Below are 18,312 nucleotides of genomic sequence, written 5' to 3'. Positions count from 1 at the left end.
TGAGGAGTTTTGTGAAATAACGATACTTTACGTATCTTTCAAAATATTATTTTGTACATTTAATTTACGGTGTGATCCTTTTCTTAGTTTACAACATTTTCTCTGCGCTAAAATAAATCGGATAAATAGTAGAACTATGTAAGGTTTTATTCGCTTTTTCTCGCTTAGCGTCGTAACAAATTAAATTGAAAAGCTTTTAAGGAGCTTTAAAGCTTGTTTTTAATATATTTTTGATCGGAAATTCCAAAGAATCGACGTCCATTGTCGATTTTCTACAAACTAAACTGCTTCAATAGCTCCGGCATTACGACGGTTTCGTGACACCCAATTCCAACTCAATTTATAAAAAATCCAATTGTCGATATTGGCGATTCGACGGTCGAATGGCTTGATATTTAATATCGGCAAAACACAATAGTCGGGTCAGATTGAACCAAGTAATATTGGACACATCTGTTGACCCAATATCAGGAACATACAGCCAGCATGGTGTCCGATACACACACTTTCAATATCGGGTGAACAATAATTTCTTACTTTGATATCTCTGGAATTCTGATCCACTTTTGTTTGATTTTCTTGTGTTGACTTTGCAGATCGAAATGTTTGTTAGTGGATTGGAAGCAAAGAAAAGTGAGTAGACCCTGGAGTCCTACCTCACGATATTTTAATATTTCTTTAAAATTGTTGGAATTACGATATGGAATAACCACTTGGAGACATTTTTGTAAAACCAATTAAAATTAACTAAAATCAGTTCAAAATTCGATGGTTAAATTACTAGTTCATAAAAATACTTTGTTCAGGGAGACGAAACGTTTCATTGTTGTATCAAAACATGAATATCTCGCGTGTGCATGCCTTACTATGGGGACATAATATTGATCCAGCATTAAGTATATCTGACTCTGAATGAGTATAAGAGGAATGTGGAACACGAGCACAACATTGATTCCCAAAGAATGACGGCAAGCTTGTTCCAAAACATAATTATAAATTCGGACAGCAAACCCTAGAGTGCCCAAACGTGCCCAAAATGTTGAACATGTTGCCAAAAATATCAAAAGTTGCTAATTCCGAAATAGATTCAGGTATGCTAAAAACATGGCTTCTAAGTAGAAATACTTAGAAGCCATTAGCATGTCGATTTAGTGTTATTTTAAATTGTGTGTCAATAGTTTAGATATGTTTGTAATAAAAATAATTACTTTTTATTCTAATATCAGAACTAGAAATTAGTAGGTTCAGCATATTGCTAGAGGCCTTCGAAGAATGCTTCTTTAAAAGAACTTGGGTTCTTGGAGTAGCTTCCGAGTTCTTAGGTACGAACTGGGTACCGGGTGGGTGCTGTGGTGGGTGCCGGGACGCACGGTTCCTTCCCCGAACTCGGTCCCGGACCCGGAACCCGGACCCGCACCATTTTATTTTTAAAAGTATTTAAAACATAGCTACTTGCATTACATTATCTAGAGTTAAGAAACTCGTTTAAATTTAACACTCAAAATTAGTATTTTTTTACAATCATTCAAATACTTGGTTGCTAGTATTGAATTCTAAGTCCGTGCCAGTCGATACAATTATTTACGTAATTAACCCATTGGTACCTAAAAAAAATCCCATAATCGCATATAACTCCGATATTATTGAACAAAACCGCCATACTACATATATTTTTTTATTGTACAAAAGAACATTCATTCCAGTTACAGTACAATTTTACATCATATCAGCATTGAGCTAAGTGACTCTTCAATAATTGTTTTAGGTCATTTAGAGAACATTCACTTACATCCAAATTCTTTGCTAGATCGTTCAACAGCACCACTCCCCTCGTCATGCTATGCTTTGCCAGAACGTCGGTTTTGCCTTTTGGTACTCTGAATAAGTCATGGTATCGACTTCGGCTGTAGTGGTCTGGTACATATAAATCATAGCATCCCAAGAGGAATGGGCTATCGATAAAATTGTTCCAAATTTTGAAAGACATAATAGCTAGACTTGCTTTCCGCCTAGTTTCCAGACTCACAGAATTAGTTTCCTCAAGTAAGTCGATATGGTGCATGAACCTAGGATAGGTTCCATGCGTCCGCATATAGACATACCTGAGGAATTTCTTCTGGATTTTCTCTATCATATCAATGTACTTCTGGTGGTACGGTGCCCAAACATCGCTCGCATACTCCAGCTTGCTTCTCAGTATGCCATCGAACAATGCTAACATAGCATCTTGATTGTTGAAATGCTTGCATGTCCTAATGACGAACCCAAGAAATTTGTAGCAAGACTGAGTGAGCTGCGATATATGGTTAAGAGAATTTCAGTTCGGTTCAGTATAACCAAAGGCTGAAGATCGGATTCAGTAGCTTAGCGTTGGAGGTCAATTGATGGTACAAAAGTGAAACCTGTATTTTCGCTTCATATCTCATCTAAATATAATACCTAAAGCAATGAAACCTCATCATACCTTTTCCTTTCCAACACATACTGTTTTAAAAAAGGGACACCGTGTTCCTCTTTGTGCTCAGCGTGTATTCAAGATGACTGTTTTCCCCAACTTCCCCGGGCTGGAAAACCAATGTATTTTCATTACAATATTTCGCCTTCTTATTAGAAATGAAAATGTAGCCGCTTTCCTCGCTCCCAAAACTTAACTTAATATTGCAAATAATAATGAATGAATAAGAAAAGAAACCAACAATAATACTTCGCAACAGTTTATAGAAGGAAATATAAAAATGTTCAAGAAATATTTTTGGGTAGACATGATATTCGATTGTTTGCAGCTATATTATTTTTAACTAGCTGACGTGTACACGGTGCTGTAAAGCTTCGGGATGGTGAATTCTACAGTACCTGACAACTGTGTAACAACACGTTTTAAGGTGGAAATAATAATGTTTTGTTGGAAGTTTTTTTGTGCCATGACGTCATCGGGCGTCCTCGACCTGTTCAACCATTCCCTTCTAAGTCATACTTACACCTTTTTCTTCATTCATCACTTACGTCCCATTTTAAAACAAATAATTATTTGATTCATGTCTTGTTCTCTCTGACTTTTTCAATATGTTAAAAAACCGCATTATGTCGACTTTAATTCAACTCTGTATGTCATTCCAGTGCAGAGAAAATGCTTTGAGTCTTTCTCAAGCATTCCTTACTTCTTCTACCATTCCAACAACTCTCTCTTTACTTTAAGAACACTAATAAGAACAAACTTTGAAATTTTCATCGAAATCGTACGAATGGTATAGGAACGTGTGTGGGACAATATACATGTTAAAAGAAATACGTTGCTTGACCAATTATAATAGTATTTAATTTATTAAAGATCATAAACCTCATAGCAATATTTAACTGAACATTTTAATATCCGTTTTTGTGGCATGCGGCGCGTTCCATTATTCAGAATTGAAATGACTTTGGCCGTATTGGTGACCAGCTCTGAATAGCCAGGTACTTCCCCACCTTCCTCTACCCCTCACTACCTTCAGCCTCACCCCAATACCCCAATTGGAGATGTCGTGAGGTATTCACATTAAAAATAAGGGCTAAGACTCTCTTGCCGTCAGGCCAATTGAACATTGTGTTATATTTTAGAAATATTGAGTAAACACGCCCTCTGAGACCTAATGTTCTTTATGTGAAATACGCCCTTTGAGACCTAATGTTCCTTATGTGAAACGCGCCCTCTGAGACCTAATGTTTTTTTATGTGAAACATGTCCTCTGAGACCTAATGTTCTTAATGTGAAACACGCCCTCTGAGACCTAATGTTCTTAATGAGAAACACGCCCTCTGAAACCTAATGTTCTTTACGTGAAATACGCCCTCTGAGACCTAATGTTCCTTATGCGAAACACTCCCTCTGAGACCTAATGTTCTTTACGTGAAATACGCCCTCTGAGACCTAATTTTCTTAATGTGAAACACGCCTTCCGAGACCATGTAGAGCGAGATCGAGTTTGGGCATATAGAGCGAATGAGCGAAGAAAGGAGTGTAAGGAGAATATACGATGCAAATGTGAATGGTAGCAGAAGTCGGGGACGCCCGAGGAAGACATGGCACGACCAAGTGAATCAGATACTTGAGTCGGGCCATGTCAAGAGTCAGAACAATAGAAGAGTATGTATGAGACGATGTATGAATGTGAATGAGGCAAGGAGTGTGTGCCAAGACCGAGTTGTTTGGCGGTCCGTCCTCTCTGCCTACCCCTGCGGGGAAACGGCGTGATGGTTAGTTAGTTAGCCCTCCGAGACCTAATGTTCTTTATATGAAATACGCCCTCTGAGACCTAATGTTCTTTATATGAAATACGCCCTCTGAGACCTAATGTTCCGTATGTGAAACACGTTCCCTGAGACTGTAATTTATGTGGAACACGCCCTCTGAGACCTAATGTTCCTTATGTGAAACACGCTCTCTGAGACTTGAGGTCATTTATGTGGAACACGCCCTCTGAGACCTAATGTTCCTTATGTGAAACACGCTCTCTGAGACTTTAGGTCATTTATGTGGAACACGCCCTCTGAGACCTAATGTTCCTTATGTGAAACACGCTCTCTGAGACTTGAGGTCATTTATGTGGAACACGCCCTCTGAGACCTAATGTTCCTTATGTGAAACACGCTCTCTGAGACTTGAGGTCATTTATGTGGAACATGCCCTCTGAGACTAATGTTCCTTATGTGAAACACGCTCTCTGAGACTTGAGGTCATTTATGTTGAACACGCCCTCTGAGACCTAATGTTCCTTATGTGAAACACGCTCTCTGAGACTTGAGGTCATTTATGTGGAACACGTCCTCTGAGACCTAATGTTCCTTATGTCAAACACGCTCTCTGAGACTTGAGGTCATTTATGTGGAACACGCCCTCTGAGACCTAATGTTCCTTATGTCAAACACGCTCTCTGAGACTTGAGGTCATTTATATGGAACACGCCCTCTGAGACCTAATGTTCCTTATGTCAAACACGCTCTCTGAGACTTGAGGTCATTTATGTGGAACACGCCCTCTGAGACCTAATGTTCCTTATGTCAAACACGCTCTCTGAGACTTGAGGTCATTTATGTGGAACACGCCCTCTGAGACCTAATGTTCCTTATGTCAAACACGCTCTCTGAGACTTGAGGTCATTTATGTGGAACACGCCCTCTGAGACCTAATGTTCCTTATGTCAAACACGCTCTCTGAGACTTGAGGTCATTTATGTGGAACACGCCCTCTGAGACCTAATGTTCCTTATGTGAAACACGCTCTCTGAGACTTGAGGTCATTTATGTGGAACATGCCCTCTGAGACTAATGTTCCTTATGTGAAACACGCTCTCTGAGACTTGAGGTCATTTATGTTGAACACGCCCTCTGAGACCTAATGTTCCTTATGTGAAACACGCTCTCTGAGACTTGAGGTCATTTATGTGGAACACGCCCTCTGAGACCTAATGTTCCTTATGTCAAACACGCTCTCTGAGACTTGAGGTCATTTATGTGGAACACGCCCTCTGAGACCTAATGTTCCTTATGTGAAACACGCTCTCTGAGACTTGAGGTCATTTATGTGGAACACGCCCTCTGAGACCTAATGTTCCTTATGTCAAACACGCTCTCTGAGACTTGAGGTCATTTATATGGAACACGCCCTCTGAGACCTAATGTTCCTTATGTCAAACACGCTCTCTGAGACTTGAGGTCATTTATGTGGAACACGCCCTCTGAGACCTAATGTTCCTTATGTCAAACACGCTCTCTGAGACTTGAGGTCATTTATGTGGAACACGCCCTCTGAGACCTAATGTTCCTTATGTCAAACACGCTCTCTGAGACTTGAGGTCATTTATGTGGAACACGCCCTCTGAGACCTAATGTTCCTTATGTCAAACACGCTCTCTGAGACTTGAGGTCATTTATGTGGAACACGCCCTCTGAGACCTAATGTTCCTTATGTCAAACACGCTCTCTGAGACTTGAGGTCATTTATGTGGAACACGCCCTCTGAGACCTAATGTTCCTTATGTGAAACACGCTCTCTGAGACTTGAGGTCATTTATGTTGAACACGCCCTCTGAGACCTAATGTTCCTTATGTGAAACACGCTCTCTGAGACTTGAGGTCATTTATGTGGAACACGCCCTCTGAGACCTAATGTTCCTTATGTCAAACACGCTCTCTGAGACTTGAGGTCATTTATATGGAACACGCCCTCTGAGACCTAATGTTCCTTATGTCAAACACGCTCTCTGAGACTTGAGGTCATTTATGTGGAACACGCCCTCTGAGACCTAATGTTCCTTATGTGAAACACGCTCTCTGAGACTTGAGGTCATTTATGTGGAACACGCCCTCTGAGACCTAATGTTCCTTATGTGAAACACGCTCTCTGAGACTGTCATTTATGTGGAACACGCCCTCTGAGACCTAATGTTCCTTATGTGAAACACTCTCTCTGAGACTTGAGGTCATTTATGTGGAACACGCCCTCTGAGACCTAATGTTCCTTATGTCAAACACGCTCTCTGAGACTTGAGGTCATTTATGTGGAACACGCCCTCTGAGACCTAATGTTCCTTATGTCAAACACGCTCTCTGAGACTTGAGGTCATTTATGTGGAACACGCCCTCTGAGACCTAATGTTCCTTATGTGAAACACGCTCTCTGAGACTTGAGGTCATTTATGTGGAACATGCCCTCTGAGACTAATGTTCCTTATGTGAAACACGCTCTCTGAGACTTGAGGTCATTTATGTTGAACACGCCCTCTGAGACCTAATGTTCCTTATGTGAAACACGCTCTCTGAGACTTGAGGTCATTTATGTGGAACACGCCCTCTGAGACCTAATGTTCCTTATGTCAAACACGCTCTCTGAGACTTGAGGTCATTTATGTGGAACACGCCCTCTGAGACCTAATGTTCCTTATGTGAAACACGCTCTCTGAGACTTGAGGTCATTTATGTGGAACACGCCCTCTGAGACCTAATGTTCCTTATGTCAAACACGCTCTCTGAGACTTGAGGTCATTTATATGGAACACGCCCTCTGAGACCTAATGTTCCTTATGTCAAACACGCTCTCTGAGACTTGAGGTCATTTATGTGGAACACGCCCTCTGAGACCTAATGTTCCTTATGTCAAACACGCTCTCTGAGACTTGAGGTCATTTATGTGGAACACGCCCTCTGAGACCTAATGTTCCTTATGTCAAACACGCTCTCTGAGACTTGAGGTCATTTATGTGGAACACGCCCTCTGAGACCTAATGTTCCTTATGTCAAACACGCTCTCTGAGACTTGAGGTCATTTATGTGGAACACGCCCTCTGAGACCTAATGTTCCTTATGTGAAACACGCTCTCTGAGACTTGAGGTCATTTATGTGGAACACGCCCTCTGAGACCTAATGTTCCTTATGTGAAACACGCTCTCTGAGACTGTCATTTATGTGGAACACGCCCTCTGAGACCTAATGTTCCTTATGTGAAACACTCTCTCTGAGACTTGAGGTCATTTATGTGGAACACGCCCTCTGAGACCTAATGTTCTTTCAAATTAAAGTAACTATAACTTATAAACTATTATAGAAAACAACAGATTAAAAAAGTTGCAATTCAACTCAATTGTCATGAAACATCAAATATATATCATACCACAGCCAGTTTTAATTCAGATGTGAAAATGGTTAAAAAAAAATAACTGCAAAAAAGCGAACTGTCTGAATCTCGCCTTTTCAATGCCAAATATAATATCCATGCGAAGAGGGCTATATTGTGAATATGTTCCATGCAAATAGGGCAATAATATACGTGTAATAAAATAACCATAAAAGATGATTATAATGTTGTTGAAATGAGATCCTTGAAAGCCCAAGGTGTGAAAGTGATAAATTAATTAGTTAATTTAAATAAATATCGTCACAGAACACATCGGAATTCCAAACAATTAAATATCAGGTTTCAGACAAATGTTTCGGGATGTGGACAAACCTCATGATGGGCTCAAATTCTACAGCATTGAATAATTTTGCAAAGAATATAAATATGTAGGTACCACTCGCATATTCAGTACAAATGGCGCTGAACAAATAAGATAACCTAGATGATTATGGTTTATACACAGGAAAAATGATTATTGCTAATTTATTAAGAATCTCTTAAAATAAACCGGTTAAAAAGACTTCGCTTCCGTTTTTATGAACACGGATTTTTGTGAACACGTGTTCCGACATCGTGATAATACATTCGTATTTACTAAACTTTTATCAGGAAACCTCAGTTTATTCATTAAGGGCCTGCAATCCCGTTATTAAGCGGATTACGAATACTTTCAGAGAGTTTGTTTATAAATTGGTTCCATGATAACGCAACACAGTGACAATTCAAAACACTTTTAAAAAGTGATATAAAGTCATTAAATACGATGAAATTTTTTTTAAATCTAACCTAACCTAACCTAACCTAACCTAACCTACTTAACCCAGTTAAATAGTTTTTGTTTCATCATTTTCCATGACTTTATATAATTTTTTAAAGATGTGATGAATTATCATTGTGATGATTTATCCAGTCACCTATAAATTAGTGATACTAATTTTTCTCCCTGAAGTAGTAAAGTATAGTATCACGTTGATGGTGGTGGATACTTTCGGTATCGCTCTGGCGAACGAACACAATTCAAACTCTTGTTGCTTGAATAGCCAGAAACTTACCAACCTTCTTCTTCCCCATCTCGTTCCCCTCCCAACTACCGCCAACCTCACAATAAAACCCAGCAGTTCGGACTCTTGTGCGACATGCACATAATACCTGGCTATTCAGAGCTGGTCATTAAATACAGCTAACGCCATTTGGATTCTTAACGATAGTATTTATATAACAAAGGTTTTATATCTACAGAGTAAGCTTTTTGTTAATTTGGAATAATTTAGTCCGCGTACAGAAGAAAAATACAAGAAGAGGATTTCCAAACAAAGCTGTCAAAAATTTATTCTACCAGACTTTTTCTAAAGTTTTTAGTGCTCTTGATAGCAAATTTCTGCGTTAGGCGGGTATATTCCTACTTTGATGCACCATATAGTGTATAATTATGCGCATAGGTACAACCACAGACATATGAATATTAATATTCATATGTCTATGGGTACAACCATGGAATAAAGAAGAACTCTGTTTATTCTGCGCTTACACGTTCGTATAACCCTTTCAGTACAGCTCGACACGATCGTGCGTTTGGGACAAAAGTACATAGACAAGTGATAAAGAGTGCATGTCAAAAAATCGCTCCACAAAAATATCCAAAATTCGTAGATTATATTCCCTAATAAACATATAATTTATCGTTAAATGTGTCCCCGAAGAACACTCTAGAGAATTGTCGAATTTTGTGAAATCTATAAAGTCTTATTTACAGTTTACAAGTGTTTTAAACTAACTGTGAAGTGTCAGAGTGTTGTTGCCGAAAAATCAACCATCTGTTATTACATACTGTGCTAAGGCAATTCACAGTATATAGGAGTAAAATACGCCACTGCACGGAAGGCAGCCGTGGCAGCGCGGGTTAACGCACAGCTATCGCTCGCACATTATCCAGCCGCGGCGCACCGAGTTCGATCCTCACACCGACCAAAAAAAAAAACATTTTACTTTTTTTTTTAAATAAAATAAATTAAATTAATTAATTAATAAATAATCCTACACCATCTATCTAAAGAAATAAGAACTAATTATCGACAACATCACTATTAGCCAAAATCACAACCAGGCATAATGGCAACTACCAATAAAGTCCAAACACGATCAAAACAAACCGAATCACCACATCGAACTGATGCCTGTGCAGACCAGCAATATGATAAATTTATAAAGTATGTCGATAAAAAGATGGAGGATTTAAGGCAACAACTATTCAAAAAAATTGAAGATGAGACACTGAACATAAGAAAAATTTTTGAATTTGATATATCAGATATGAAAAAAAGTGTTGACCTCAGCCGTCAATATCTCATAAACATGACAGAAAAAATTGATGAAGCAAGCAAATCTCTTGAATTCGATGATAAACAACATTTCAAAGAAAAATTAAGGAAACATGAACCAATTGTTATAATTAAACCTAAAAATCATGAACAAAAAAACACAAAAACACAAGAGGACATAAAGAACAACATAGATCCAGTTGATGTAGGCGTGGCCGGAATCAAGAATTTCAAAAAGGGATCAGTTATAGTGGAATTAAAAAACACAGAGGCAACAAAAAAGATCCGAAAAGAAGTTATCACTAAGCTTGGGGATAGGTATGATGTTGATATTCCTAAACCCAAGAATCCAACAGTAAAAGTGATAGGAATGACGGATAAATATACCGCCGAAGAAATAGAAAATAAAATAAGGATGCAAAATGATTATATAGACAAGGAAAACTCAAAAATATCGGTAAAATTTATAAAAGAAAATAAAAAAAGTAGTGAAAACAATAACTTTACTGTATTCATAGAAGTAGATGGAAAAACACACTCAAAAATGTTAGAGGAAGCGAAGATAAATATTGGATGGAATAGATGTGCTGTCTTCGATCATCTCTCAGTTTTGAGATGTTTCAATTGCAACGGATACAGACATAAAGCAGGCGTTTGTAAAAATAAAAAATCATGCGGAAGATGCTCAAATGAACATGATACGTCAGACTGTCAGGAAAATAGTGAAAAAATCAAATGTGTAAATTGCAAACTGACAAATGAAAAACTTTCATTAAATTTGAATGATAATCACCATGCATGGAGCAAAGAGTGTCCTATTTACAAAAGAAACATAGAATCGGAGAAGAGAAAAATTGATTTTTTAGGATAAAAAAAAAGACAAACGTATACTATTTAAATATTTCAAGTCTTTTGGCCCACGTAAATGAAATTGAAGTTTTATTACAAGAAATGAAACCAGAAATTTTAATGTTAAGTGAAACATGTATAACCAGTGATATTTACGATTCTGAAGTATCATTTATTGGGTATTCAACTGTAAGATGCAATTCATTTAGTCGGCATACGGGAGGAGTTCTAATGATTATTAAAAATGGTATATCTTTTAAAATAATATCAAATGAAGTGTTTGATGAAAAAAATACATGGATACTGGCAGTACAAATAAGAAAAAACTTTATTAAAGGAACATACGCTGTATTATACCACTCACCAAACCAAAGCCATTCAAAATTCTTAGATTTTTTCGAAAGTTGGTGTAGTAAAAACATGAAAAATCAAGATATGTTTTATGTAACCGGTGACTTTAACATTGACATGAAAGTCAAGAATACCTACAGTAATAGACTTCAGAGTTTAGTGAATTATCTAGGAATGAAACAACTTGTGACCAAACCAACTAGAATCTCAAATACATCAGCAAGCATTATTGATTTAGTCATAACAAATCATTTTTACTTGAATGTTAATGTTATGGATACTCCAAAAATATCTGACCACGAAAATATATTAACAATATTTGAAACGACCACAAGTCCGAAGCCACAGGGAATACGAAATATAACGTATAGAAAAAAAATAACTATAATAAGGATACATTGTGTACAGCATTACAAAACAAAAAATGGATCTGCGATACCCAAGGAAATTTAGACGGAAAAGCCGATGAACTAGTAGGACATCTGAAAACAGTAGTAAATGAGCTAATGCCTTTAACTAATATTATATTAAAAGATACAAATAAATGGTATACGAAATCCTTACATATTCTACAAAAACAAAGGGATACAGCCTATAAAGCCTGTAAAATACAATTCACTGAAGAAAGGTGGGAAACTTATAAGAAACTTAGAAACATGTACAGTACAGAAATAAAACATACCAAAAATTCGTATATCAGGCAAAAAATAATTACCTCTCAAAGTGACTCAAGAAAAATGTGGACTACACTTAAAGAAATTATAAGCGGCAAACAGAGGGAAAACATTAAGGAAGTTCGGTTTCCAGATGGAGTTGAAGATGATACACTTAAAATAGCCCAAAAATTTAACACAAATTTTGTACTTAGTGTCGAAAACATAAATAAGAGTATTCCATTAGTCGCAGATACCTCTTCTCAATCATCGGAAAAAAGAGAGAATAAAAATATTTTCAGGTTTAATAAAATTGACAATGAGTATTTAATGAAAATCATTAAAACAATGAAACCAAAATCATCGCCGGATGGAATTACTATAAGCATAATCAAAGATGCACTGCCAGCTATAGGAGACAGATTAGTTGCACTAATAAATGAATCTCTGACTAAGGGAATTTTTCCGCAGTCATGGAAAACCTCCATAATAACACCAGTGCCCAAAATAATAAATGCTAAAAATTTCGAAGACTTCAGACCAATAAATGGATTGCCTAAATATGAACAATTACTAGAATGCATTGTGAAAGAACAGATGAGTAAATTTATAGAAAAAAATAACATCCTAGTAAAAGAACAATCTGGGTTTAGAAATAAATATTCCTGTGAAACAGCAATAAATTATGTGATAAATGAATGGAAAACAGCTATGGATCAGAAGAAAATCACAATAGCAGTGTTCTTGGATTTTAGACGTGCTTTTGAAACGATAGACAGAGAAAGACTAATAATGAAATTGAAGGACATAGGAATCCGTGCTAATGAATTGCAGTGGTTTATTGATTACTTAAAAAATAGAAAACAAAAAACCAAAATTGGAGATACTATCTCTGAAGAACAAGAAATCAACATTGGAGTTCCTCAAGGATCTGTTTTGGGACCGCTCCTATTTATTTTATATATTAATGATATAGTGAAGTGCTTAAAGTACTGTTCCATCAAACTTTTTGCAGATGACACACTTTTATATATTATAGCAAATAATATTGAAGATGCGTTGTCAAAAATACAAAATGAACTTAATGAATTATCTAAGTGGTTAAACATAAATAAATTGAAATTAAATGTAACTAAAAGTAAATTTATGGTATTAGGGAAAAAACTAAACGTAAATACTGTCCTAAATATAGACAATCAAAATATGGAAGAAGTAAAAGAAATTAAATACCTGGGAATCATAATAGATAACAAGTTAAAATTTAACACTAACTTTGAAATTTTAAATAAAAAAATGGCGAAAAAGGTTAATTTCTTAAGTAGGATAAAAGGAAAATTGGACATTAAAACAAGGATATTGGTCTACAACACCACTGTAGCATCCCATCTAAATTATTGTACAAGTGTAATATTTCTAAGTAACAAAACCCAAATTAAGAGAATGGAAGTAATCCAGAACAGAGGCATGAGGTCAATACTGTGTTGTAGCAGGTACACCAGATTAAAAACCATGCAACGTCAACTCAATATTTTAAGTGTGTGGCAACGGCCGGCGTGGTCTAGTGGTATACGCTTTTGACTACAGATCCGAAGGTCGCGGGTTCGAACCCGGCGTGCGCAAATAAATTTTATTTGATTAATTTGTGTTATTTCACAATTAATTAATTTAAAAATAATATATAGTATATTTGCGGCACGTTCCAGAGTGGAAGATACTCTCAGTATCGCCCTGGTGTAAGACCACCATTCAGAATTGAAACGTTGCTTGAAATGGCTTTAGCCGTGTTTGGTGACCAGATCTGAATAGCCAGGTACTTCCCCACCTTCCTCTTCCCCATCTCCCTCCCCTCCCCAATACCCTCAGCCTCACATCATACCCCAATTGGGGATGCCATAGTCTCACTGGCTCCAGACGGGAGCAGTTGGGACTCTTGTGCGGTAATACTGTAAAAAAAAAAAAAAAAAAACGATTAGTTTATAATACCTTAGTGTTTATTTATAAGCTAAAAAATAAAATGTTACCTGACTATATGTCAAAGAATGTTAGAATTAATAGTGCAGTTCATTTATATCCTACGAGAAACTGCAACGATTTTAGGCTTCCTAAAACACACTTATCAGAAACACAAAACAATATTTATTATAAAGGTTTTAAAATGTTCAATGAACTCCCGGTAATTGTTAAGGAAGCTAAAAGTCTTGCAGTTTTTCGTGGATTATGTCTCAATGTTGTTAAATCTAAATTTTAGTATGTAAGAAGTAAATAATATTGTAGTAGTCATAGAAAATAATATATTAGGTATAAGATGTAAACTCTTATAACTAAATAAAATATACATTAAAAAAAAAAAAAAAAGTATATATGAATGTATAACACAGCCCCGGAACTCACGATCGTGCGTTTGGGACAAAAGTATATATAAATGTATAACACAGCCCCAGAACTCACGATCGTGCGTTTGGGACAAAAGTATATATGAATGTATAACACAGCCCCGGAACTCACGATCGTGCGTTTGGGACAAAAGTATATATAAATGTATAACACAGCCCCAGAACTCACGATCGTGCGTTTGGGACAAAAGTATATATGAATGCATAACACAGCCCCGGAACTCACGATCGTGCGGTCGGGAATACTTTCATGTATTCTGAAAGTATTCCCGGTTTTATAGGAAGTCAAATGTGAACGCTGTGCAAATACGTATTTAAAAAATTGTACATTTTGTTTGTTCAGGTGGGACAATCGACCCCCCCGCAAGACTGCCAGCCACTGGTCCGCCCCCCAACTGGGGGGAAGGGCGCACTTCTCTCCCCCCAACACGCTCGTCTTCAACAACCTGAGGTTTGTATTATTAATTAATGTCGGCTTACTGCGGCACATCCCTTATCAGTGATCAATTACTCCAACCATCTTCAGCAATGGGTGTTAGCGAGATATCTATTTAGAACTAACTAAGTTTTATAGAAAAAATATTTGCTTCAGGATCGTTGCCTTAATACTAATAAACTTAAATAAAACATGAAACTGAACAACGAACAGAAAAAAGATAACGGTCGCAACTGGGAACCGAACCCGGGATTTCCGTCTTACCGGGATAATGTCTCAATTCACTTGGCCATTGTGACCTAAATTTTTTACGTCCTTTTTAAAATTCATTAATTAACAATATTATCTTCAAGTATGATTTTAGATTTTCACGGCCAAAAGTATTATATTTATTTGTTTTTGGGGTATTATGCCGTGTTGCGCTAACTCCTTCTTTATCCAACGTTTCGGACAGCATTGCAGTGTCCCTCATCATGGCAGACGTGTAATCTGATGATGAACACTGCAATGCTGTCCGAAACGTTGGCTAAAGAAGGAGGTAGCGCAACACGGCATAGTACCCCAAAAATACAAATAGATAAAATAATAATGAAATACAAATCACAAAAATATTATCTTCACCTAATTTTCCCATATCCTTGGCTGCTATCTTTTTTAGTGGAGTGAGGCGTTGTCCCGGTAAGAAATAGATCCTGGGTTCGATATCCACTTGCGACCATTATGTACCTTTTTGTTTTCTGTGTCGTGTTCCGGTTCATGTTTCGATTAGATTTATTTATTTTTCAATGATTAATATTACATTAATATTATTTTTATTAGGAGTGACCCGGTTATGATATGTGGGTTTGTTTTTTTAAACAAATCACAGTTTTATCCGAGATAAATGAATTTTTTGCATACCTGACCTTCGAAACAATAGGAAGGTAGCTTTCTCAAAACCCTGTAAGCAGAGTTTTACACACTTGACGTTCAAAAAACAAGGAAAATTACTGTCTACGTATGATTTCTAAAAACTTTGTGAAGCCCGCGCAACGCCGGGGATTTCAGCTTATTTATTTATATCTATAATCGAGTTGGCTCATTTAATCATATTCTTAAATTGTTTGATAATTGTGTGCATACCTTATATTAACTGTTGAAGGTTTACTGTTGTAGATAACACTAATCATGGTAAAGTATACATAGCGAAGTTAATAAAGCAAATGTGACCTTTCGCTTCTGACCTTGCTAAACGATATTTTTATTAATAGGTAACCTTTATGGCTTGAAAGGGTACATTATAACTTCATGTGGTAGCTATTAATTGGATGTCTTGATGAAGTAGAGAAAGAGCGTATATCTTGTCCTGCACGGAGAAAATTTACTGATAAAATAAAATATTGTAAACACGTGTTCCAATATATTATGAAACAATTATTTTTAGGAAATGGAATGCTATCACGTTTCAAAAAGGATTTTAATAAATCAGCAATACTCAACTTTCTCCGTGTGCTATCATCAAGTTCAATCGTGACAATTTGTGGATGAAAGCAGACTGAATAAATGAACTGAAGAAATAAGATCCCTGAAGCTGTGTGGCTAAAACCATGTATCTTAGTATCTGGTGATGGTCTGGATTGTAAGCCACCAACAGGGAATAATTAATTCCCTATGAAAAAAATGGGTTGATTACAAAATTCACTCTGCAGGCAGGGTAACAAATTATCATCCAGCCACCAAATACATAAAACAGAGAACTCACCGAATATATCACTCGCATTGAGATTGGCAGCAATTTCTGTATCTCCAAATTTGGCAGAGGACGGCAATCAGCACAATAAAACTTATATTCGCACCATGAAATAATCATCTGTCACGACAAGCTCTCAAGAGAGTAGAATTTAGAATAATTTGAATTAACACATTGTAATTCAAAAAGTACTGTCACTTTCTTGTGAAAAAATATTTTTATCTTTTAGTCGTAAATCGACCAAACAGGAATAGTGGTGCCATCTTTTGTCAAACAACATAATTCAGATGAATCCAGCTGCTTAATGCGCAGATGACTGTATTTTATTGTCACTTACCTGCACAGCAACATCTATACAATAACTGACCAGAGATGTCTGCACGGTTTAATTATGACTATAAGAAGAAGAAGTAGTGCAATCAATAACAGTCACGTTTTGTATTATCTGAACTAAACCATCCTGTGCGCCACTGTTACTAATACATTATGGGGGACAGTCGAGAGTTTAGAGTCATTTAAAAAAATAGATTCCTTCGTAGGAGTTTCATACTAAATAACGTTCATGGCCCATCTCCTTTGTTACTTTCACATCTCGCTTACGTTTATTCGCACCTCTTTAATACCCGAATTACCGAATTTCTTCCTTTACCTAATCTCGTGGCAAACTTCTTAATTGACTAATGAAACTGAACCTAAAATAAACTGCCTTTATTTTGGTAACCCAAGTTAGCAGAAACTTCGCCTAACCAAACTTAACCTAAAATGACGCTAATTAACCTAACGTGTTCATCCCAATCTGTACCCATACTCAGGTGGCTAATGAACAATGGTGCCATCAATGCTGGTCATAAGGCCCGCCCTATGTTCAATTCATCAACGATAATTAAATTATAATCGAGTTTCCCTGGGGACGGTGGGACGGGGTACATTTAGGCAATTAATCCGGAATCTAATAATAGTTAGTATAAAGGGGAAGTAATTAATATTAATGAAGCATTAACCCTTTGTTTTGGAACAGTGGTTGATGGAGCAAATCATAAACAACGATGTTTCTCGTAAAAATTGAATATTAAATTTTTATTTCTCGCTGCCAGAGTTAGTGGACACTGATAGAATTCATAATCTGCTCCTTCATAGATGGTGCTAATTGAATTATTTTATGACAAAAACTTTTTGCAAGGTACGCTTTAAAATATTAATATGAATTAGCTTACATAGTTTTGTCTGTGTAAACACTGAATTCTCTCAACGAAGGCATACAAATACAATATTGTATGAACTACCTCATACAACAGGTAACATACTTTCGGATTAGCCTAATTATTGCATACAATTATCCATTATTATTGAATGTTTAACACCTTTAGTGATATCAAACCATCTCACTACCTAAAACCAACGATCACCATAACGCATGCAATGCTTTCCTCATACAGAGACGCAATTGCTTGAGTGAGATTCGTATTCAGTCCATACTTGGACAACACCTTCCACTGCAAATGCTGCAAATACATTATAAATCATGTTTAACGAATGAATTATGAAACAACACAAACTAACAATGGTCTCAGTCGCGACAGTTACCTTTTTATTTTCTGTCTGTTTCATGTTTTCATTGATAGTTGTTGATATTATATTCGTCAACGATTAAAAATCGCTATGAGGTTTAAGCTTTTGTAAGTCAAATTGCTAATTGAATGTTGCTTGTTTGTTTTGTCCACAGACCTGAAGATGGCGGGGTGTACCGATGTAGAATGGACTTCCACAAAAAGCCCACTAGAAATACGAGAGTATTCCTCAAAGTTATCGGTAAGCAAAACTAAAATAAAATATCTAATGAATTATGTGGTTTAACTTGATGAAAGCAGAAGTTGGAGATGTCCCATACTGACAAGATGCGATCATGTTAATCAAATATTTAAATCGAGTGA

The 18,312-nt window shown here is 36.6% G+C and overlaps 1 protein-coding gene across 1 annotated transcript in view; it reads left to right on the top strand.

Annotated features, from left to right (window-relative positions):
• Positions 1 to 18,312, top strand: part of LOC149409491 (nephrin-like) — a 410,217-nt gene that overhangs the window by 276,604 nt on the left and 115,301 nt on the right. Inside the window, exons 3-4 of the mRNA XM_089649438.1 lie at positions 14,560 to 14,667; positions 18,105 to 18,190. Of these exons, the coding sequence (XP_089505564.1) occupies positions 14,560 to 14,667; positions 18,105 to 18,190 (194 nt within the window). The remainder of the gene's footprint in view (positions 1 to 14,559; positions 14,668 to 18,104; positions 18,191 to 18,312) is intronic.

The sequence above is a fragment of the Hesperophylax consimilis genome, chromosome 30 (genome assembly GCF_061612785.1).
Source record: "Hesperophylax consimilis isolate HC1 chromosome 30, BYU_Hcon_1.0, whole genome shotgun sequence".
NCBI lineage: Eukaryota > Metazoa > Arthropoda > Insecta > Trichoptera > Limnephilidae > Hesperophylax > Hesperophylax consimilis.
Note: the sequence above shows the minus strand (reverse complement) of the source record. Positions and strands in the feature narration are given on the sequence as shown.